Below are 23,517 nucleotides of genomic sequence, written 5' to 3'. Positions count from 1 at the left end.
GTGTATATATTTACACTTTATATTCTATATATTTTATTATATTTTTCTTTTATTTTAATTTATATGTATTTACACTTTATGGTGTTTGTGTATTTTTTTAATATTAATATAATTTCAAAATGCACACACACACACACACACACACACACTAATTCACGCTAATTGGTCATGAGCCTAAGGTGTTGTGAATCTTGGGGCATCTCAAATACTCAATGCACATAAACAATTTGACTCCAAGGGACTGTAAAATTGCATAATTATCCAATCAGTAATGGTCTCCATTTCTTTTATGAATAAATATCACTAGTACACTGTGCCAATGACAACAACATGTAATGGATAATAATACATAATAGCCAGAATATCTCTGGCCACTTCTCCTGTTTAGAGTGCTGGAATGGGCCCAGGTTATTCCATAAGGAATCCGGCTGGTACTGTTACTACGCTCCGCGCTCAGAGGGAAGCGGTCCAGCTCTTCTCAGAAATGTAACTTGTTTCTCATGGCCTGTGTCTCTTCATGTCACACTCTATTGACTCCTCGTGGAACCCCTGCGCTGTGTTATTAAACCTCTAGGAGGCTTTCTGAATCAAAATAGCATGAGCCCTTACAGTAACTGTGATTTGACTGCTCGGGCGGGCAGCGCTGGAAAACATTGGCCCATAAAAATTTCCAATTAAATCACTGGCACTGACACATTAGTCATGCTAATATTTCAGGGTTTCTGAGCAATTTATGAAAATAAACAAAATAGGTGGGATGTCGGCATGTTCTGTTAGGAGTGTATGTTTCCTTTTGGAATATAATCACAGCAGAAATGTGCCAGGGTGAAACTCATCACACCACGCTGACTTATTGCATCAGCAAATCATTGCGCGGCTTGTTAGTCATTTGATTTATCTCTGAGCTTTGCCTGTTTGTTTTCATAAACGCAACACACCCATTGAGTAATTGGTGATTAATTTGCAGCGCTTTCATTTTCTTTACATGCACAGTGTTAAGAGTGTGAGAGCAGCTGTAAATCTCAGGGAGCAGTGAACCTGCCAACAGAGATGTTGCACTTTAACTTTGCAGCAGGAACGGCCTTAGAACTCTTCAGATGTTTTTCCAGTTCAAATGAAAACATCCTGTCAAATTAAAAAACTTACATCAAGGAATATGGAAATCTTGCTGGATCCCTAACCGAGATTTAATGTCTCTAATTGGACTTTCACTGGTGTTGCTGCAGCTTAACTAGTATAGCATGACGCTAGCAATGCTAAGGTCATGGGGTTGATTCCCAGGCAATGCATGTACTGAGCAGAACAGTGCACCATTCAGAACTGAATTAAGAATGCAAAACATAAAGGTAGCAAAAACAATTGTAAGATGAATGTGACTGCAATAATTCAAATAAATAAAAAAAACTGCCATTTTTTAACTTTGCAGCAGGAACGGCCTTAGAACTCTTCAGATGTTTTTCCAGTTCAAATGAAAACATCCTGTCAAATTAAAAAACTTACATCAAGGAATATGGAAATCTTGCTGGATCCCTAACCGAGATTTAATGTCTCTAATTGGACTTTCACTGGTGTTGCTGCAGCTTAACTAGTATAGCATGACGCTAGCAATGCTAAGGTCATGGGGTTGATTCCCAGGCAATGCATGTACTGAGCAGAACAGTGCACCATTCAGAACTGAATTAAGAATGCAAAACATAAAGGTAGCAAAAACAATTGTAAGATGAATGTGACTGCAATAATTCAAATAAATTTTAAAAAACTGCCATTTTTAATTAGAAAAGCAAAGTTGATCAAGACAGTATTTACATGTTTTCTTGACAAAAAGCCAATTTAATGAATTCTTCCTTTCATTTAGATTTATTTTGTAGAATTAATTTTGATACTGAGAAAACAAACAGCATGGATGCACAGTTTGAATAAAAGAGTCAGTAATTGTTCATATACTATAATTCCATTTACATGCATGAGAAAACAAACTTGGGCACATTAGTTTACATTTCTGCTACATCTGAAAGTCACACATTTGTGGCATAAAATTCATCTTTACAACATGCAACTTATTAAAACACTGACATTTTAGCACCTTGCATATTACATATTTGTGTAAAATTGCATTTGTTGCATTTCCAACGGTCTGTTACATACCATAAGCAAATGTAATATATGTACATATATATGAAATATATTGTCATATGAAGTAAAAACATATATGAAACCTTCTAGAAATTCAACAATTTAGTAGATTAACATATATATCTTTGTATATGTAATACATTTTTGGACATATATGTCATGTACATGTATATTCATCCTAAAACCTGTCAATACATGTTGATATATAAGTAAATATAAAAGACATGCATTTAAAAAAATAGTACAAAAGCATATATAAACTTATTAATATTAATATTATTTATTCATTAATTTACAATATATATAAAATATATACTGTTGACATATATGGTTGCTACATTTAATAATACCATATAAAAATCATTGTATATATTATTAACATATGTACATATAGGTACCCCAAATAAAGTTAATAAAATGTAAATAAACTACCTTAATTGAAATCCAAATTTCTCATTTGCAACTACAATGTATTTGAAACTGTGACTGTAATTCTCTCCATTTAAATTTATGCATTTGGCAAAAAAAAATTTTTCAAGACACATATTTTATCTGTGAATGTGTTTCCAGGGAATTGAACCCATAACTTTGGCATTGTTGGAACCATCTTATGATCCAGCATAAACATTATACTAGTTTTAGACAATGGCAGCATTTACTGTAAGCTTTGCCCAGCGTCCTCAGATTTCTCACAGTTGTGTAAATTCTGGTAAGTTTTCAAAGACTGTTCTACTGTGTATTTACTGTGCTACCCTGGATAAACATTCAGTAAACTTCAATAAAATATGTCATGTTGAAAGTGGAATTGATGGAATTCTAGATTGGAGCTGAGCGCAAAAGATAAAGACATTTGTTGCAGCGCTGGACACCAGACGCTGAAGAATTTGGCAGGATTGGATAGGCTTCCCCATAGAACATAAATCAGTTTGAAAGAGGGGGACCACAATGTGAGCGCTTCTCATCGTTTTGGCATTCCTTCTGTTATTCGAGCCTATGTAAATCATCCTCACGACAGGCCCGGGCTGCAGATGTGTGGCCCATCGGTTCCACCGCAGACAGAGTCTGGGGTCCAAATCCCAAATGATCCGTAAATAGGAATCTCCCTCGGATCATGGCGTGATGCGACATGGGACGGACAGATTGTGCTTTTCCACTGCAGGTGTCGTCACTCTGGTCTCATTGTCTCTCACGAGCTGAGATTTACAGCCCTTGAACGGCACTAAGAAACCTCATTGACGCTGCGTTACTGGAATGCAGCTCCACGCTGAGGGAAGGCCTCCGTGATGAGCTTTACAAGGTGTACAGCTGATATGGGTGATTGCAAGGCAATGTACAACTACACTCTCAGGAAAAAATGGTCCATCGTTGTACCTTATTTACCCCTAAATCATAAATTGTTCATACCTTAAAGGCACATATAAGTACTTCAAAAGTACATACCTTTTGAAAGGGTACCACGACTATAACAGTTTTATACATTTTTTGTTTCGTGTGAATTTAGAAGGGATGCATGACAAATCAGAACTAATTTATTTGTCAGTATTTGTATATTTATCAAATGATGACAGGCATTTAATTGTGGATGCCTATTTCAGCTTATTTTTTAGATTCCTTTGGCCATCATATAGCGCAAATTTAATTTCAGTTATTCAACATTTTCATCAACTTCATCTCAATATCAGATCTAATAGTCATCCATGCTTTATACTGTACATTATAATATGGTGATGCATAAATGTAATTATTTATTTAATTATCAGAAATTTTTTTGACAATGACTAAACCTTTTTTTTTGTTGTTGAGTGTTTTATTTTATACGGTTTATTTATATCATAGATGGATGTTTTAATTTGCTTTAAATTAAAACGCAGTAAATTCCTCTTCTTTTCTTTCCAATTAATTTCACAGAATTCATTCTGTTACTAAGAAAACAGCTTGGATGCACTTTAAATATTAATTTTTATTTTTTTTTTATTTGCCAAATGTGTACATTATTTTCCAACTATACAATCAATTATAGTATTCTACACAGATGCATTACAAAATAAACATACTAGCATAATTAGCTTGTGATCCTGCTACATCTAAAAGTCACACATTTGGGGCATAAAATTTAGGCTTTTTACAACATTGAAACATTGACATTGACATTGACATTTTTATTCAAACACAGAAAAAAAGGTAGAAATCTGTCACAGTGCTGGAACCCTTTCTAAAGATGCTAGTATGTACTTTTAAAGTAATAATATATTTGTTTAAGGTACTGATGTGTAACATTTAGGGGTAAATAAGGTACAAAGATTTTTTTTAAAGGGGTGGTTCACTGTTTTTTTTCTAGGCCTAAAGCAGCGCAGCATGGCCTCGCCCCCTTTGCTGCCTTTTCCCGAGGGCGGGGTTTATCTGGGTTTGTTAGGTCACGAACCCGGGAAGTAACTCGTTGTAGTCCCTACCAGCCGTTTTTGTAGGCATCAAACTGCCAGAATTTAAAAAGACGATATATCCGTTTGCATTGAACTTTCAGCTTAGTAACTTTGCAGATATTGTTTATGCTCAAACAGCAACATTACACACTAACTAACGTTAAAAAAGTGAAATCGCAATCAACCACCCCTTTAAACAGGAATGTATAGATTTTTTATACACACCATTTGCTGGTTATCAGAACATGAAAATGTTTTTTGCCTAATTAGATGTTTCCAATCTCTCATTATGCTATATTATCACCAAATCTTGGATTCCGTTTTTTTGTCAATGTGTTTTCTTTCAATTAGCACACTTTTTGAATTTCTTTTTGGATCTGATTGGTCGTAGGCCTCATTGATCTGAGCTTATGCACCATAGTTTTTGAGTAAAAAAAAAACATAATATGTGAATAATTTTGGGAATATTCACTCAAAAAAAAAAGAGGTGCGTAAGCTAGGATCAACGAGGCCAACAGTCAATCAGTTCCAAAAAGAAATACAAAACCTGTGTTAACTGAAAGAAAACGTTATACCCTATGTGAGCAAAGTCAATAAAAGAACAATAATTTGTCCAATGCACTAGCATTAAATTAGCATTTTCAGGAAAAAGAAAATCCTCTCTGGGTCAAAATGACATAAGGGTTCAAATCCATTCCACAGGTTTTCCTTTTAAAATCCAAGAAAAACATGCATAAAAACCATATTCCTCGCCTTAATGTCTCAGTGCACAAGAATGTCATATCATGTGGAATCATCAAATTTTCCTTGATCTGTTAAGATTTAAAAAGAGTTTAATGGACTTTGAAAACATAATGCAATCTTAGAATTCAGAACATCCTCCTCAGAAGAAAAAGTCTTTTACTGAAGCTAAGCTGATTGTTCCAAACATCACTAACATTATAAGTGGAAGGCTTAATGAACAAAAATGACATGATACAACCCTTTTAAGATCTTAGCCATTTGTATTGCATGCTAGTGATCAGCTTTTAACATTCAAGTTTATTCCAGGAGCTAGAGAAGAAAGAACAAAACTTGGAGATGTACACATTGTTTCTATACGAATATGAATTTGATTCTAAAGCTACTTATTAAAAGTTTGCCCAATGACAACAGAGAGCAGTAGCCTGCTGTCAGTCAGACTCAATTATAGAAGCACCAAGAAAATGAGATGAAACTTGCAGTCTGACTGTATATTTTGTGACTTCATATTTTCTGTAGATGTCACAGCGGGCTGAAGCTCAAGCAATCTGCCACACGCTCTAGCTGCAGTTACCCCAGCGCGGACAAGAAGCCAAGTAGCAGAGCTGTAAATTACAAACTCCAGGAGATCATTCATCCTAACTGTGGTTTAACTGTTTTGTTGCAAGCCTGTTGTACATAACAGTACAAACTGCACCTGATGTACATTATGTCAGTTATTTTTAGCTGAATAGCCTCTAAACTGAGACCTACTCTGAGATTTCATGACTGAGATTTCAAAGTAGCCTTCAAATAATGACTTTTCTTAAATAAACATGAAAAATACATAAACAAATTAATAATACTAAAATCTCTTAAATAACACACACAAAACAAGATTATTAAAAAAAGAAAACCAGAGATTATTAGTCGACAAATTATTATTTGAAATCGATTTCAAATAATTAAATTAATCGAAAATATTACTTGAGTTTTTCAGATTCACAAAAACATGTTTAAATCAATGTGTTGCTTGCCATTTCTTTGTAATTGTTTGTCAAATTTACTTGCAATTTCTGGGTGAAAATTGTTTCTACACCATTTTTTTTCCAATGCATGATTATTCGAAGAAATAACATGAAAAACCAGATTTCTACATTTTGTAATGAAAATGTGAGTGGCGTTGTTCATGCAAAACTCGGCATCACAATGATAGGGTGTTGTGGGTGGTTGCTAGGGTGTTGCTTTGCAGTGTTTTGAGAGGTTGGTAGGGGTTGCTAGGATGTTTTTGATGGTTGCTAAGGCGTTACTAAGTGGTTGCGTATGAGTCAAAATTTCTCGCTACTTTATAGCTTTTGTTCAGACAGGCAGCAAAAGTCCAATTATTGTTGTATCTAAATCTTAAAAAATAAATAAAAATACAAATAAATGAATCAATAGTTTTTACTATACTCTAACAATTATTATTTTTTTAATTATTAAAAAATGTTTACTTATTTTTCAAAGTTGTAAATTAAACAAAGATTATTGTAGTATGTTTTAAAAGAAAAAAATCACTTTCACTTTATACTTCAAAATTTCATCTTTTATTCATTGTGATACTTACCATTTCTTTGTAATTATTTGTGAAATTTACAAGCAATTTTTGAGTGAAAACTGTTTCACCACCAAATTTTTTCAGTATTGTCTAAAAGGAAAACAAACAAAACAAAACAAATAGTGCTGTCAAACGATTAATCGCGATTAATCGCATTCAAACTAAAAGGTTTGTTTACATAATATATGTGTGTGTACTACATGCATGTATATATTTAAGAAAAATATGTTTTGTTTATATATAAAATACTTCTATTTATATATAATATAAATTACATATGAGTACACACACATATTATGTAAACAAAAACTTTTATTTTGGATGTGAAACAAAATAAAACATGAAATCCAATATTTACTAACCAAAATGTGATTAAAATTGATGTTTAGAATTTGGAAATTTATGTCCTGAACATTCAGAGCTCTGTTTTTTCTGTCATGCAAAGTTTACAATATTGCCTGTTGAAATACACTAATTTTCTCTCACTTTTTCCTCCTATTCTGGTGCTTAAATATGGTTTTTCCACCTATTTTTTATGCCAGTCAAAAATTATACTATAAATGTAACAGCACACCTTTCCTCAACAAGCCACACGTTTTCAGGTAGCACCATTATTTTTCATTTGAAATGACAACTGTTTAAAGAAAACCTACCCGCATTTTGCCACACATGCTTTCTAATGTAACACACTTGTAACTAGGTGGCTTCCAGCAACAGGGTGGGAGAGGAAGAGGGAAAGAACTTCCTGCTGTGAGCCACAAGTGTGTTGTCCTGGGAAAGACACTGAAGCCAATTACATCCTGAGCAAGAGAGCACACACAATGTTCTGACCTGTGCAACTGTTTGTCTGGTAACCCTTGGCAACACCAACATGCAATATGTCATCGCTCTGTGACCGGCTTTCCGCATCTGTCAATACAATGTGGCACATCAGCCCCATCGAGTATTTGAAGTATTTCAAACACATTTTTAAACACAAACGAGTTGTACATTCAAATGCACAGTATGCCAATAAACATATATAATAAAATCAAACATGTATATTTACACTACTGTTCAAAAGTTTGGGGACGGTAAGATTTTTAAAAAAGTTTTTAAAGAAGTCTCTTATGCTACAAGGCTGCATTTATTTGATCAAAAATGCAATAAAAACAATAATATTGTGAAATATTATTACAATATAAAATAACTATTTTCTACTTTAACATATTGTAAAATGTAATTCATTCCTGTGATGCAAAGCTGAATTTTCTGCATCATTACTCCAGACTTCAGTGTCACATGATCCTTCAGAAATCAGTCTAATATGCTGATTTGCTGCTCGAGAAACATTTCTTATTATTGTCAATGTTGAAAACAGTTGTGAACTTTTGAACAGTAATGTATATAAACTAGTGTTCTCATAAGTGCTTCAGGGGAAAGTTTTCATTCCTGTGATGCAAAGCTGAATTTTCTGCATCATTACTCCAGACTTCAGTGTCACATGATCCTTCAGAAATCAGTCTAATATGCTGATTTGCTGCTCGAGAAACATTTCTTATTATTGTCAATGTTGAAAACAGTTGTGAACTTTTCAACAGTAATGTATATATAAACTAGTGTTCTCATAAGTGCTTCAGGGGAAAGTTTTTTTTCTTTAGTTTTACATATTGGGTCTGTTTTGAACTGTATTTACAAATTTATTTAGCATGCATTTGAATATGTAAGCTGTATTTGTGTTTGTGGACTGTACATGGATTTAAGTTTGGGGTATTTATAGTGCATTAAAAAAAGAGTGTGCTAAGGAAATGGCGAGTGTTTTAGCTCAGACCCTTGACTCTACGGAGCAGCTGCTGAGTGATCTTGACGTTAGCTTTGTTGTGTTGGACACAGGACACAGAATTCACTCTGTTTCCCATTAGAGAGTGTAGAGGGCAGATAGCATATCTCAACAGAGTTATCCTGCGGAAATAGAGGTCGCTATCTGGACAAATATACCAGTTATAGTGCCCAGGCCTTTGGCGTGATTTGAAATGTCTCCAGCTAACCGCTTAGCTCACACAGGAAGGATTCACCGGTTTCCAAAATTTAAGTTTTTCTGTATTCATTTACTGAATAGAAGAAATATTTTCCACACTGGAAGTGAAATGCTGACGTGAAGTGATGAAGTCAAATCCAGTCAAAACATATTTGGTGTTTTATAGAGTGCTACAGGGATGATGTATTTTTGTAGGCCAAAATCCAGAAACGAGTTAGCATTTTAGTACTTCCGGTTCCATCGTCAATGTTTTTTGGTTAAATCTCTGAAATTTGGTCTGTGGTTAACACAAGCTCAGAATATTTTCACATTTATTCTACGACATTAAATACATCAGTAATACCCCGGTGCTCTTGCAGTCTATTTGAACTCATACACAAAATAATTATCTTTAAAATAGCATCATATGACCCCTTTAACGGAAGTTTAATGGTGGTGACGATGAAGTCATGCGACCGTGGTGCAGTTCGTTTGTAGCCTAAATTTAGCTTTTTATTTCTGTTGATCGTATTTAGGCTTCAAAATTCATAAAAGTTGTGCTAATTTGTGAAGATATGACAATCATAATGAGCACAAGAATCAAAAACTTTTGTTTGTTACAGAGTTTATTTTCTGCAATAATCCCAAAGGCCAGAGGAAAAATACTATTAGGTTTTTGTCGAGAGAACCAGGGCGAACTTCTGGGTTGGCCTAAAAAAATACATCATCGCTGCAGTGCTCTATACAATGGGATGGAGTGGGATTTTTAACCAATGAGATTTCAGTGTGGGTGGGGCTACCCAGAATGAAGCAGTAAAATAAAAACTTTCCAGAATATTTAATAGTCTTTCCTCGTTTGAAACAACTATGTAACCCAAGGCTGCTAATAGATGAAATTAACAAATAATATAATGACCTCTGAACCTACAGTACTTATATATCATATTTAACATATTATAGACTGAAACATTAATTTCTTGAAGTATATAACATGCAGAACATGTTTCATTTTGACTTTACTGATGAGAAAGACGGTCGCTCTAACAACTAAGCCACAAATAAGGCAATGATCCCAAACTGGTTTTACAGACAGACATCTGATCTTCTAAGATGGCATAATATGTAAAGTTATTATGGTTTAATGCCTCTGCTTTCTGACAGCATGCGGGCCACCAGCGGGAGATCACGACTCTGCCTGAATCATCTCTCAACAGCCAATGACAAAAGACCTTCATCCATCATTTCCTCCCCATTGGCAGCCATTGTGCAAATGTAGTCATGATTGGACTCTGCAAGTAGTCATGTAGTCATGATTGTTCACTGCAAACACAGCCTTTGATGTTTGTTGGTGGGGGTGAGCTTCCAGTGACGGTAACAGCAATGTTGAGCAAGCTAGTTTGAAACTGTTAGCCAAGCTACATTACAAGCTACTCATCATTTAAAGTAGTTCAACTAGCAGCGGCAGATCTGAAAGGAATCTTGGGTAATTGGCTAGAACAATACAAAAAAGTGGGTAATAGTAAAGGAATCTGATCGTCTGTGCATTTCTAACCCTGGCTTCATCATGTGGCGGCACAAAAAAGAGTTTCTGAATTCTGTGCCAGTGTGTGTAATCCAAAAAAAGTGTGTGGGTGAGAGAGAGAGAGAGAGTGCACAAAACGTGTCTGTTTACTCTAGCATTCATTATTCCACCTTTTCTCTCCCTAGCTCAGGGTGGTCCTGCGCTAGCCAGAGCGCTATCGCAAATGCAGGCCAAAAAAGATTGCACAGCAAAACCAATAGAAACCTAAATGTCACCACACGCAAGCAGATATTGACTCTCTCACACATACACAACTACCCACAACCCTTAAACCCCAAAATACATGTTTACTTCTGAGCTGCTGTTGTGGTTGCCAACTAAAAGAATGTTAGCACGGTCAACATACTGTGTCATCAGTTTTGCAAACAATACTTACACATACGATGTTTTTAAATACTTTAATGATGCTTTTAAGGAATTTTTTGTACATGTGGCATGGTAATACCATAGTATTCTTTGAACGCCTCAGAGGATCATGTAAATATCATGGTTTATAGTTATGAGTTGTAATGTTGTGGGTAATGTAATGGGTTTTTAATGGCTGGTATTGTTATCTACACTCTTAAAAATAGGGTTTTTTGCAATGATGCTGTAGAAGAGCAGTTTAAGGTTTCCCAAAGAACTTTTCAGTGAACAGTTCCTAAAAGAACCATGTTTTTTTTCTTATGGCGGCTCGTTCAAAACAGTTGCGTTCGATCCTTCGCTGGTTGTGCTGATTTCAATCTAGTGGTTCTGTTGTGTTTGTGTCACAAGTCCAGTGACGCAGGTAGTGACGATTCTCTCCGGCCAATCCGTGATCAGCAGAGTTTACACGTCACGTTTTGGTAACGGTACGGTTCACTTGGAACCTCAACCGAGGTGGTACTAAAAAAAGTACCAGGTACCAGGTACTGTACCCAGTGGAAAACCCCCCAAAAGTGAACCGTACCGTGCCGTACCATGCAGTGGAAAAGCGCCATTTGTGTGAAGAGCATTTGAATAATCTGAAGAACCTTTTTGGAATGGAAAGAGCTGGATGTTAAAAGTTCTTCATGGAACCATCAATGCCAATACAGAATCTTGATTTTTAAGGGGGTTTTAAAACTAAAAATGGAAAACTTTTTACGTGTTTTGGCTGTTCATTTACACAACAACAGCGTTTTGGGGGCTTGGAAAAAAACTTTTGAAAACTGTTTTTAAAGTACAAGTTTTTAAAAACAATACCATTATCATCTCTGTCCAAACTATGAAAACATACAAATTTATGAAAACGGAGACATCATGCGCATGCTTATTATGCGTATTATGAGATTTTAGGTATGTGCGCAGGCGCATAGTGTTTCTTTACAAAGTGATATCGCCACCTACTGGCCTGGCATGCATAATACAGTGTTTTTAGTCGTTTTGTGACGGGTATCGTTTTGACAACATTGTCGTCTGTACATGAAACTTTTAAAAAACGCAAAAGGAAAAACGTTTTCGTTTGTAGTACATCGTTATCAAGTAAATGTACCCTAAGAGTGTAGAGTGGAGGGTGGCTGATATATAACTCAAAATGAATAATTCAATTTCATTGTAAATGATACTGATTGCTAAAATTAAACAAAAAAAAAAAACTTATTTAATATAATATTATTAAATGTAGAAAAAATATTGAAAAAAAATATCTTTTTTTATTTTACCATTTATTCATTTTTAGAATGTTTTTTTACATATTTATTTATTTTTTATGTTTATGTTGTTGTTAATTAGTCTATGGTTATTGGCCTCTCAAAATCCAAAATTGGTCAAATATTGGCTGATTTATTGGCCTGGTCTATACAGTAGATTATATTAGATTCAACTTTATTGTGCAAAGTACAATACAAAGATACAGAAGCATCTAACCAGAAGTTCAAATAGGAAAAAAATATATGTATATATATAAAAGTATTATTTAATTAATGTTAAAGTGTATTTAGGATAGATTTGGTAGACCAGCCAATGCAAATCAGTACCAGTTTATACAGAAGATGCACTGGTTGTGAAGGAGGTCGAAATTCATATAATTTATTTAGTTTCACAGTAAATATAAAAACATCATGATATTATCATTTGTTGTATATACTGTACATACTGCCACAGAACCATTTTATTCAGGTTCAGCATTTCACAGATGATCCTTCATTTTCCCAAGACAAGTGTATTTCAAAAGTGAATTCATCAGAGGACCTGAAACCTGCCGGAAAGCTTTGGCAACAATTTCAACCCCTGGGATGAAAAACCAGCACAGACATCGAAAAAGAGATTCAAATAATACCCAAAAGGCCAATCACAAATATACACAGACTGACGGGGGATTAAAAACATAAATATTAGCAGGGAAACCAGCAGAAGGCCAAAGCAAGCAGACCCTTCCACCAGAAAATGGACCAGCTCACCTAACCAGCCTCTAAAACCAGGATATATTGTGTTTTCTCTGAACTCCCATAAAGCCAAACAAAGCCTTTTGGCTCATAAGTCATGTGTGTTTTGAATTATGAGCTCAACAAAACAAAATCCCTAAAACATGGAGCTCTTTGCCCAGAGGACTGGCGATACACTGGGGTTTGGATTTTGAAATCCCAAAATACATCCCTTTTGTGTTTTCTTTGTCTTGTTCTGTTCTGTTTTTTTCTTTCCCTCCCCTGTACTTTACCACAAAAGCACAAGCCTGTGATCCTACAGTTTTGGTTTGTCAAACAATGCTTGTGGTTTAGTGGATGTTTTTTAAAATGGCTATAAATAAACGAAATGCAATATTAAAGACGTGTTCTCTAGAGGACAAAAATAGCATAAACAGTCAATAGCAAGTAAATGCATAAATACTATAGAGCCATTAAAAATATGTTGTTGTTTTTTCTTTAAATATCTATCAGAGGTGCTTTCTAAGGAAATAATCTTTTGCGCATAATTAAAGGAATGGTACACCCAAAATTCTGTAATTATTTCCTCAAGCTCAAGTTGTTCCAAACCTGCACAAGATTCTTCTGAACACAAAAGAAGATATTTTGAAGAATGTTAGTAACCAATCAGTTGATGGTAGCCATTGACTTCCATTGTATGGAAAAAAAAAACTTCTCAGTCAATGGCTACCGCCAACTGTTTGGTTTCTAACATTCTTGTGAGCAGTGGTGGGCCGTCAGGGTCCAGCAAGGCCTTCTCTTCTGGCCTAAACACTATCAGAATCACTGACTTAGTTTTAATATATTTTTTCCATGAATGTTTATTAAATTATTCCCAGTAGTCTATTCTCTTCATTTCATAGCTTTTCTCTTGGTTGCTTTCAGTAGTGTATGTTTATATTAGAGCTTTTATCCAATCATATTTCAGCAATCATGTGTTGCCAGAGTCAAAGAAATCTGCCTTGAGCCCTTCAGAATCAACACTCGATCGCCTGTAGCTTAAAATAAATGACAATGAAACCGTTGCTTTAACCAATCAGATTTCGAGTAGGCGACACCGGGGCCATCGAGCATGCGTACAATAACGTCCGCATTTTCACATCCTTTGATTTGGATAGTCAGAGAGCGTACCAGTAGTCAGCACTAGCAAACAGCACATTGTAAATCATTTTTGTTGTTTTCACAGTATTATTACTGTATTCTCAGGTTTCTTACTTCTTAAGTATTCACAGTAATCACAGTATTATTACTTCTTAGATTTACAGTAGGCTAATATTTTCCCAGAATGCATTGAACATCTACAGTAACACTGTACACAGGTACAGTGTTAATGTAGATGTTCAATGCATTCTGGGAAAATATTAGCCTACTGTAAATCTAAATACGGTAGTACTACATGACCACACACCTCCTCGCACAACGGCTCTGTGACAGACTCATCGTGAAGATGAAAACCCACTACAGAGTACGGTAGGTTAATTTTCATTTTTGACTTTTTTATCGCTTTATACATTTCATTCTGATGTTATTTGCAAGATATAAGTGATTTGCTCTAAGGAGCGCTCAGTTTCCGAGTCAAGCTGTATTAACCGGCCTTTTCCTCCCACAGCGCGCTGGCAGACTTGTGGGGAGACTTGTGAAGATGAAAAGTCGTACGAGTATGTTAAATTGTTAGGTCAACTTTAAAACACATCTAATCGCCTTATTTGTTTTATACCAATGTTATTTGAGTTAATAAATGTCTGTAAGAACATCAAGGTGGACTATATTTTTGACATTTTATTAGGTTAATATTGATGCCTTAGCTAGAGATGATAAGTAAATGATGACAAATCTTTAAGGTTAAGGATGTGAGCAAATACAGTACATAACTCCAAGTGTTAAACTTATGAGCAGAGATGTGGCACAGTTAACTTGGTGGACAAAGCGGGCAAAAATCCCATTGACTTACACTGAAGGAGGCTCACGTTTTCTTTTGAAATCTTTTATCTCATTGGCTGATCTTAATAAACTACAGATTTTGTGTTTTCTGCCCTGATGCATTTTGAGAGTTGAATGGTTTGAGTCAGCTGACTGCAGGGTCCCGCAAGGGTATGAGGAGATGTGTGAGTTTCCATGCAGTGGGTGTCAGAAGCAGCCCTAAAGGACTGACCAGCAGTCCACCTGCTTCCGATTAGCAGCTCGAACTCACTCCTGCTCTCTTTTCTCTCTCTCTCTCTTAGCATTTTTGTGGCTTCATTTTCTTCTCATTTAGGGACAGGGATCACACAGAGGTAGTTCTGTGTGATTTAAAATAACTGCTGATATTCTTGAGGCTCATTGGCAGCATAAAGTTCTTACCAGTTTGTCCATCCACAAACTGCTGTGTGACGACAAAATCATAGCTAATCAAAAAATATTTTATGTTTATTATACGTACAGCTATGATAGCAGAATTTTGGACCAATCAGATTTCACAGTGGGTGGGGCTATACTAATTTGCATTTATGCTTTTGGCAGATGCTTTTATCCAAAGCAACTTATACTGAGTTTAAGGTCTACATTTTATCACTGAATGCATTCCATGGGAATCAAATAATGTATTTATTATAAATAATATATTAAAATAAAATATAACAAATCTATAAATCGCTATTGTATTTTTCATAATTTTAAGAAGATTTACAGTTAAAAATAAATTTTTTTCCTGAAAACTGTTTAAGCTAGAGGAATGTTTCCCTTTTTACTCAGTGTGACACTACAGCAATAGAACAGAAAAAATATATAATGAATGTCATAATTATTATAAATAATATAATGAAAATAAAATATCATTTAATTGGTTCTAAAATGAAATTTGTTCCTAAAAATGTTTGAGCTAGAGTAATTTTTCTCCTTTTTACTTAATGTGACGCTGCAGCAAGAAACTAAGTAAATGATTTTAAAAAGTAATTCATGTAATTACTAATTTTAATATAATAAAATAATAATAAAATATTATAAAAATCTAAAAATAGATATATAATAATTTTCAAAATTATAAACAAATTCATTTTTCATTTTTGATTGAAAAAAAGGCTAAAATGTTACTGAAATATGTTTGAGCAAGAGGATTTTTTTCCTTCTTACTGCAGTGACACTGCAGCAATGGAAATCAAGTAAGTGATAAAAAAAAGAAAAAGAAAAAGAAAAAAATAATAATAATGTAATTGCTATTATAAACAAAGTAATTACAATATATTATTTAGAAATATAATTTAATAAAAATATATAAAATACTATGTTTTAGTTATAAATAAACTATGTTTATATTTTAGTTATAAATAAATAAATAAAATTTGTTCCTGAAACCTGCACTTTTGAACACCTTTGAACACACATGAGGAACTGAATGTCTAGCAGTCATTGTTTTCTGCAGGGACTCAAGAGGAGACCTCGAGCAGCTCTTCATTGTAGCCCAGAAATCTGCTCACGGTTCCTTTTAGTCTGCTCGCATCACAGCAGGCCAAAAACACCACGACCCAGAGGACCACAGTGGAACAATGCAGAAACAATTCCAGCAGTCTGCTCTGTGTCAAGAGCTGCGATGCACGTCTGCCTTAATTAGCTTCCACACACGGGTTAACTTGCTTATGTGAACGCTTACTCGACAACAAAGGGTTGCTAACAGAAACAGCAATCTGTCAACTATTCATTCGATTATACAATTCCTGATAGAAGTCTACGCATAAATCTGGAGCGCAGAAACCCTTCATTTTTAAGTTTCTGTGTTGGAAGGAGGATTGAGCTAATTTGGTGTTGATTTAATCACAGCTCATTGGAAAAACTTCTGCCAGCTGAAGACATATTTGTGCGCAATGAAATTTAATGTTTTGAAAGTTTCCAAAGAAGCAAACTTTTCATCTGGTCATCAAGTCTACAAATGCTTTTAGTGAAATCTTGCGTGAAAGGTTTGATCTTAGGAATGCTATTGATCATCAATGAAATTTTCTGTCTTTATCAAGGGAGATTGTATCACCATTGTATATTTCCATATATTTATTAAAAAAAAATTTTAAAAAAACTTTTCGCAGATTTTCAGATTTTTTTCCCCTCAGAATTGCAAGACAAAAAGTTGTAATTAGCTTTTTTTCATTTTTATTCTATGGCCAAAAAAAAAAAAAGATTTGCGAGACATAAGCTCACAATTCTGAGAAAAAAAAGTAGAAAATTGCGAGATCTAAAGTCAGAATTGCAAGAAAAAAAAGTCTGATTTTTAAGTTTTCTGAAATAAAAAGTCACAATTACTTTTTTATTTTAATTCTGTGGTTCATACAATTGCCCTTTTTTGATCTAAAGTTTAAATACTGCAGTAGCTCAAAAATAGATATGTGCATTGTGGTATATATTAAATTCAATATCACACCGAAGAGCAATGTAATGGCACATTTAGCCTTTTTAAACCCACAAAAACTATTTTTGTATTGTGTCTGTGTCATGTCTGTGTAACTGTGAGAGATCCTGGAGTCTGATGATCAGATTTTGTTATATCACTACTCATATCTTACAAAGATACAAAGTTCACATATTAAGCCATCAGTAGTTCTGAAAGTACTCCGAAAACTACTGTGAGATCTCTATGCTTGAATAGTTTATGAAAGGTTAAATGCGTCATAAACAGTGGCATCATGCACCTCATTTTTGAGGAGGCATTAGTGTCAGTTCTGGCTTGCTTGATAAGATAAACCGCTCAAAATACTACTTATTTTTAAGCTTTTGAACTATTTTCTGTAACTATTTAACTAATTTTGAAAGGTGAAGTCTTGAAAGTTGTATCTAAAGAGTTTTATCTTCATCCTCCACAATGCATGTGTGGAATATATGATAAATAAATACAACTGTTATATCGCTGCTCATGTCTTACAAAAATACAAAGTTCACATACACTAGTACCAAGCCATCAGGAACTCAGAAAATACTCTGAAAACTACTATGTACTACTGTGAGATCTCTATGTCTGAAGCAGTTTATGAAAGTCAAAATGCATCAAAACACTTATAACTATAAACTGCGGCATCAGTGTCAATTCTGGATTACTTGACAAGATAAACTTTTTAGCTATTTCGTGTAACAGAACTTTCTATTTGAAACAAATGATTAGATTGACCAAATTCGCACAAGCAAAGAAATACATTTCAATAAATTAATAACAATTCTGTCACTGCATTTTAGAGCGTTTTTTAACAAATGTGCACATTTATTTTCACAAATGCATACAATGTTTGGAAGCTGCATTTAAAATTGTCTGTGATTGCACATGTTTGAATGAACATGATGCTTTTGATAGTGAAATCCAAAAATGTATTTTGAACCACTTTTGTGTGATGATAAATATTTTTCTATCAAATGATTAATATTATTTATGACCAATAACATGACATTATTTTAACCTCTGCATGTAAACCTTCCAGAAAAATAAAAATAATATTTATATTTTATATAAAATTTTATTATATTATATTATATTATTATTCTTAAAGTAATATGGTGATATTTAATGCATTTTTAAACAGCAGGCGTAGTTTTAGTAGTGTTTGCAAATGAACTGAATGCATCTGTAAGATGAGACCTTTATCTTTATAAAGATTTTTATCATCATAATGCACAAATGTGGAATCAATAATTAAAAAATACAAGTATAAATACATGACCTATTTTAACAATTTGTTCTCAGTCTGCTGGCTTTTTGCCCTGCATGTTTTTGCAAGTTTGGCAAAAATTGTACAGGGCATACATAAAATCTGAAAGTATCTCTCTAGATCAGTGGTTCCCAACCCTGGTCCTGGAGGCACCCCAACACTGCACGTTTTGCATGTGTCCTTAATCAAACACACCTGATTCAGGTCATCAGCTCATTAATAGAGACTCCAAGACCTGAAATTGGTGTGTCAGAGAAAGGAGACATGCAAAATGAGCAGTGTTGGGGTGCCTCAAGGACCAGGGTTGGGAACCACTGCTCTAGATAACATTCCTATTATGCTACACATAATTTCCCACAAATACCTGCCTTGCCCACCTCATTCCACTGAGTAGAATGGAAAGAATCTGGACAGAAAGACTTACTCTTAATTATGAGGCACTTGATCAAAGCAAGTAAATTTGTACCAGATGTAACAATCTCTTTGAAAAAGTGTGATACAAAACTTTTGACCAGACGTTTTTTTGTTTTTTTCCTTTCTTTTTTGGATTCTGTCACAGATCTCATTTACAGCTTCATCATCGAGCAATCCTGTTCAACTCTGTATTGTCGCGTGCAAAAGCACACAGCGAGAAAACAGCTTCTGTCAGTCATCTCTCATATCATGATGGTGCCCTCATTCTCCATTCATGGGAATGAACTTTTATTTATAACCACAGGCCTACTGACACTCATTCTTCTACTGCGCAACAATGTTCGCATACGCATGACGGCCATCTGTCAGGAGCGTTTAATATCTGTTCACACTTTTTTCATTTCGTTTTTGACTTCACCAAGTGACAACAAACTCATCAAACAGAGCTGACAGCTTGAGTCATGTTTAACACGGCGTGAATAGAATAGAGAAAATCTTTTTACGGCAGTAATTGTGACAGGCCATAAAAAGAGCAAGTTATGAATTTAATGAAACACCTGCAGGAGCCCTTATTATGATCAAATTGTGAAAAAGAAAGGAATTATACAGTTCTTTCACAATGAGATCCTCATGCTCATGTTTTTGTGACCGATTTTATTTTCTTCCTTAACAGGGGAAACCGACTTTTCATCTGGAAACCAGCAGTTTACTTTCAACTCGCCAAAACAAACAACAAGACTGATGTAATCTTTCCTTCAATCTGATAATGACACCTGCCTTGCAATAACACGACAAGCCTTTTCAGCAAATCTCGCCCTCCAGAATGCTTCCTTCTGCAGAATGGATGTTGAAAGGCACTTCCAAACTCAGTTACACCCACCCACCCATTAAGCTGAATAACTATGAGCACTATCTGGGGAAGTCGTGGCCTAATGGTTAGAGAGTCGGACTCGTAACCCAAAGGTTGTGGGTTCGAGTCTCGTACCGGCAGGGATTGTAGGTGGGGGGGAGTGAATGTACAGCGCTCTCTCCCACCTTCAATACCACGACTGAGGTGCCCTTGAGCAAGGCACCGAACCCCCAACTGCTCCCCGGGCGCTGCAGCATAAATGGCTGCCCACTGCTCCGGGTGTGTGTTCACGGTGTGTGTGTGTGTGTTCACTGCTGTATGTGTGCACTTTGGATGGGATAAATGCAGAGCATGTTACGTCACTAATGTCACACTAATCTGTAAGGCCGGTACGACATGTGAATGATTTCGAGCTAATTTTGTTGCAAAGATTGCAACAGTAGCATGTTTAAAAATTTGATGACTTTGATTACAGAACAGATTTGTTTTAATCTAATCAAATGTCTCAAATCTATTCAAATGATCACTTAGGAGTAAAAATGATGTGGGACTGTCTAGGATTTATGTGAAAACATGGACACATTGTCAGGTGTTCACGTGGGTAAAATGTGGGTAAAATACTTTTTCTGAAGTATTCCTCACATTAAATATGCTAATAAAAGGTCTACTCTTCTCACAACAAAAGCTGCAATAAAGTAAAACCTACCTAAACTAATTTAAATGTTTTAAATTACAACGAATGCAGTTTATTTTGTGCATTTAGTGGGATTTTAACAGCATGTTTGAATAAACCAGTGTGCCCTGTTTCAGTTTGAATATGAAAGTTCATACAATCATGAGATTCCTTCATAGATTCATGTTAAAAAGATTCTGATAGGAAAATATATATATATTTTTTTTTAATCATCCCAAGCTCCTAAAATAAAAAAGAAGAAGACTAATCTTGATGTTCAGTATGTTCATTTGCATTAACTGAAATTATACTTTTGGCACTAAAGTTGATCAATTAATCAAGAAAAAAGAAAGGCTGACAAATCATTCAGACAAACTAAGATCTGCATAACTCAATTCCTTATTTTTTACCTTTTTAGCATTTTGGAGATCTTGTGAGGTCCAAAAATCTGAAACCACTAATGAAATATCTATATATTTAGCATTTTTCTAATCTAATGCGCATTTCTTTAATTATGATCTGCATACCATTTTGAGTAACAAAAGTAACAAAAACTATTTCAAAGTTTCAATTCAAATTTTATGTAGCCTCAGACTTTTGGACTGGAGGAACACTTCATTTTCATTAACGATCGTCACTGCATTATATAGCCTATATAATAACCACAGCTCATTAGTTAAAGCACGAGACTTTGATTCATACATTTTCATATTCCATTATACCATCGTCATAACATTTCTGCATGAGTCATTAATTAATGAAACCTATTCTAAAATATATGCCTAAAAAAAACACCAGCAGCAGCACTTGCTGAGTTAAAGTGCATCAGAAATGACTCACCGACGCATTCGTTCGCCTCTCTGGCCGTCGCGCGTTGCCACGGCCGGTCGTAGTGGAACGGCTTACACCTGTCACACTCCGGTCCCGCCGTGTTGTGCTTGCACTCGCACATTAGGTTCCCTTCTCGGTCCTTTACGCACTTTGACGCGTGCCCGTTACACTTACACCGACCGCCGACCTGCAGGTCAGACACGGCGTAAAAATACGAGTCCCTGGCGAGCTCCGAGTCATCCTCGTTCTCGTCCCCGAACGTGTGCAGCCGGTTGAAGGTCACTTTGATATCGGTGGCCGTGACCCAGTCCTGCAGGACGGGAGAGTTGTCGAAGTCATGCGCGGAGGGTCTGCCATCCAGCGTGCTGAACGCGATGAGCCCACCTGTTAACGGCTGCATGTCCGTGTGCGAGTCCGTGCAGATGGCTTCCTGCTCGTTCTGCTTGGTGATGGCAAGGCATCCTCGTTCTCATCCCCGAACGTGTGCAGCCGGTTGAAGGTCACTTTGATATCGGTGGCCGTGACCCAGTCCTGCAGGACGGGAGAGTTGTCGAAGTCATGCGCGGAGGGTCTGCCATCCAGCGTGCTGAACGCGATGAGCCCACCTGTTAACGGCTGCATGTCCGTGTGCGAGTCCGTGCAGATGGCTTCCTGCTCGTTCTGCTTGGTGATGGCAGCTTTGCTCGGTTTGTTGTACATTTTCTTGCACTGGGTTGAGTAGAACTGAAACGGCACCCAGGTTTTTCCGTAATCCATGGACTTGAAGATGGCCATGGATTCAGGGCGAGGAGAGCAGAACTGGAGGCTCACGTAAGTCACCTCGAACTTCTTCCCCAAGGACAGCGTCAAAGTCACATTTTGCGGGTACTGCACGTAGTTCTCCGACTGCCAGCAGGTGAGGTTGTGAGGGTTGTTGAGGTCTGTCAGGTACGCGGGCGGATGCGACTTCTTGGGGTCCGTGGCGTCGCAGATGTTGCAGTCCCTCGATCTTTCCTCGCCCTTCTCGGTCGCCACGCAGTACCGCGACGCAGGAGTGCCGCAGGTGCTGGACACGCGCACGTCCTTTCCGAACGCGGAGTTCACGAAGTCGGGGATGCAGCGTCTGGGGTTGCCGTTCTCGTCGTAACACGGGTCCGGAGGAGAGGATTGAGCCGCGAACATACTCATTCCGTATCCACCACGAGCACCGGCCACCATCCCGATGATGGACACCATGGAGACGCACGTTGCCAAAATCCTTATCATTGCAACCCGGGGTCCTCAGTGTCCCTGAAACAGCACTGAACAAAAAAGGAAACTTTTGCATTTAAAAAAGACCGAAATGCATGTACTTAGAATCATTCAGCGTGGAGTTTCCAATATACTATGTGTGAAAGATTTGTGCGTGATTACAGGCGACTTTTCTTAAAGACAAATCCACAAAGTGCACTTTACCTCTTTGCTCGGGTGGAGAAGTATGGCAAACCCGTCTAAAAAAGAAATTATAGGGTGCTCTCCCTTTCTTTTCTCTCTCCCGGATATGTTGTAATCTCTTTTCCCCACTTTCAACCAATATGAAACAGAAAACCTGCTATTAGTTTCCAAGGCTTCCTTTCTTCCTCTGCCTGATGCCTAACTCATTCACACCTCTGCCTCTCTGTGACTGAGTGTCGCAGCTCAGTCCTTCTCTCTTTCTGCTGCTCTGCCTGAATTCAACAGGGGGTTCAGTCGTTTACCATTCTCTATGTGCGCCTGCTTTATTGCCCATGTGTTGCAAGACGCACAATGGAATTCTAATGTACGTTTTTATGCAGTTGCATTTCGATTTATTGTTAATTATAGAGGAACTTTTGACTATCTGCATAAATAAAACTTTAAACTGTTTATTTACATCAGTTTTGGACGAAAAAAAACTTTTTGTTATAAATACAAATCGAACTTTGAGCAAATTAATTTATATATATATATAGAGAGAGAGAGAGAGAGAGAGAGAGAGAGAGAGATTAATTTGCTTATAGCTATATATATACATATATATACACACATATATATATATACGGTTTTGCTTTTTTATTTTTAATTAAAACTAAATGTATTTTTATTTAAAAAATAAATAAATTAAAATATTGTATAGAACAGAAAAAAACGCTAAATAACAAATCACTAAATCACTCTTATATTAAAACAGCAGAAAATATGTAATTTAACAAAATAAAGTACTACAAGAAAACTGGATGGATGGATGGATGGATGGATAGATAGA

The 23,517-nt window shown here is 35.9% G+C and overlaps 1 protein-coding gene across 1 annotated transcript in view; it reads right to left on the bottom strand.

The window, feature by feature from the left end:
• The window catches only part of LOC107703884 (netrin-1-like), a 66,724-nt gene extending 43,961 nt beyond the window's left edge, over positions 1-22,763 (bottom strand). The window contains exons 1-3 of the mRNA XM_016506681.1: positions 22,710-22,763; positions 21,881-22,555; positions 21,285-21,659 (exon numbers count right to left, since the gene is read on the bottom strand). Coding sequence (XP_016362167.1) covers positions 21,285-21,659; positions 21,881-22,520 — 1,015 coding nt within the window. The 5' untranslated portion in view covers positions 22,521-22,555; positions 22,710-22,763. The remainder of the gene's footprint in view (positions 1-21,284; positions 21,660-21,880; positions 22,556-22,709) is intronic.
• Positions 22,764-23,517: the final 754 nt, after the last annotated feature.

Source organism: Sinocyclocheilus anshuiensis, unplaced genomic scaffold, assembly GCF_001515605.1.
Source record: "Sinocyclocheilus anshuiensis isolate Anshui unplaced genomic scaffold, SAMN03320099.WGS_v1.1 scaffold1159, whole genome shotgun sequence".
Taxonomy (NCBI): Eukaryota; Metazoa; Chordata; class Actinopteri; order Cypriniformes; family Cyprinidae; genus Sinocyclocheilus; species Sinocyclocheilus anshuiensis.
This window is presented reverse-complemented; position numbering and strand designations above follow the sequence as displayed.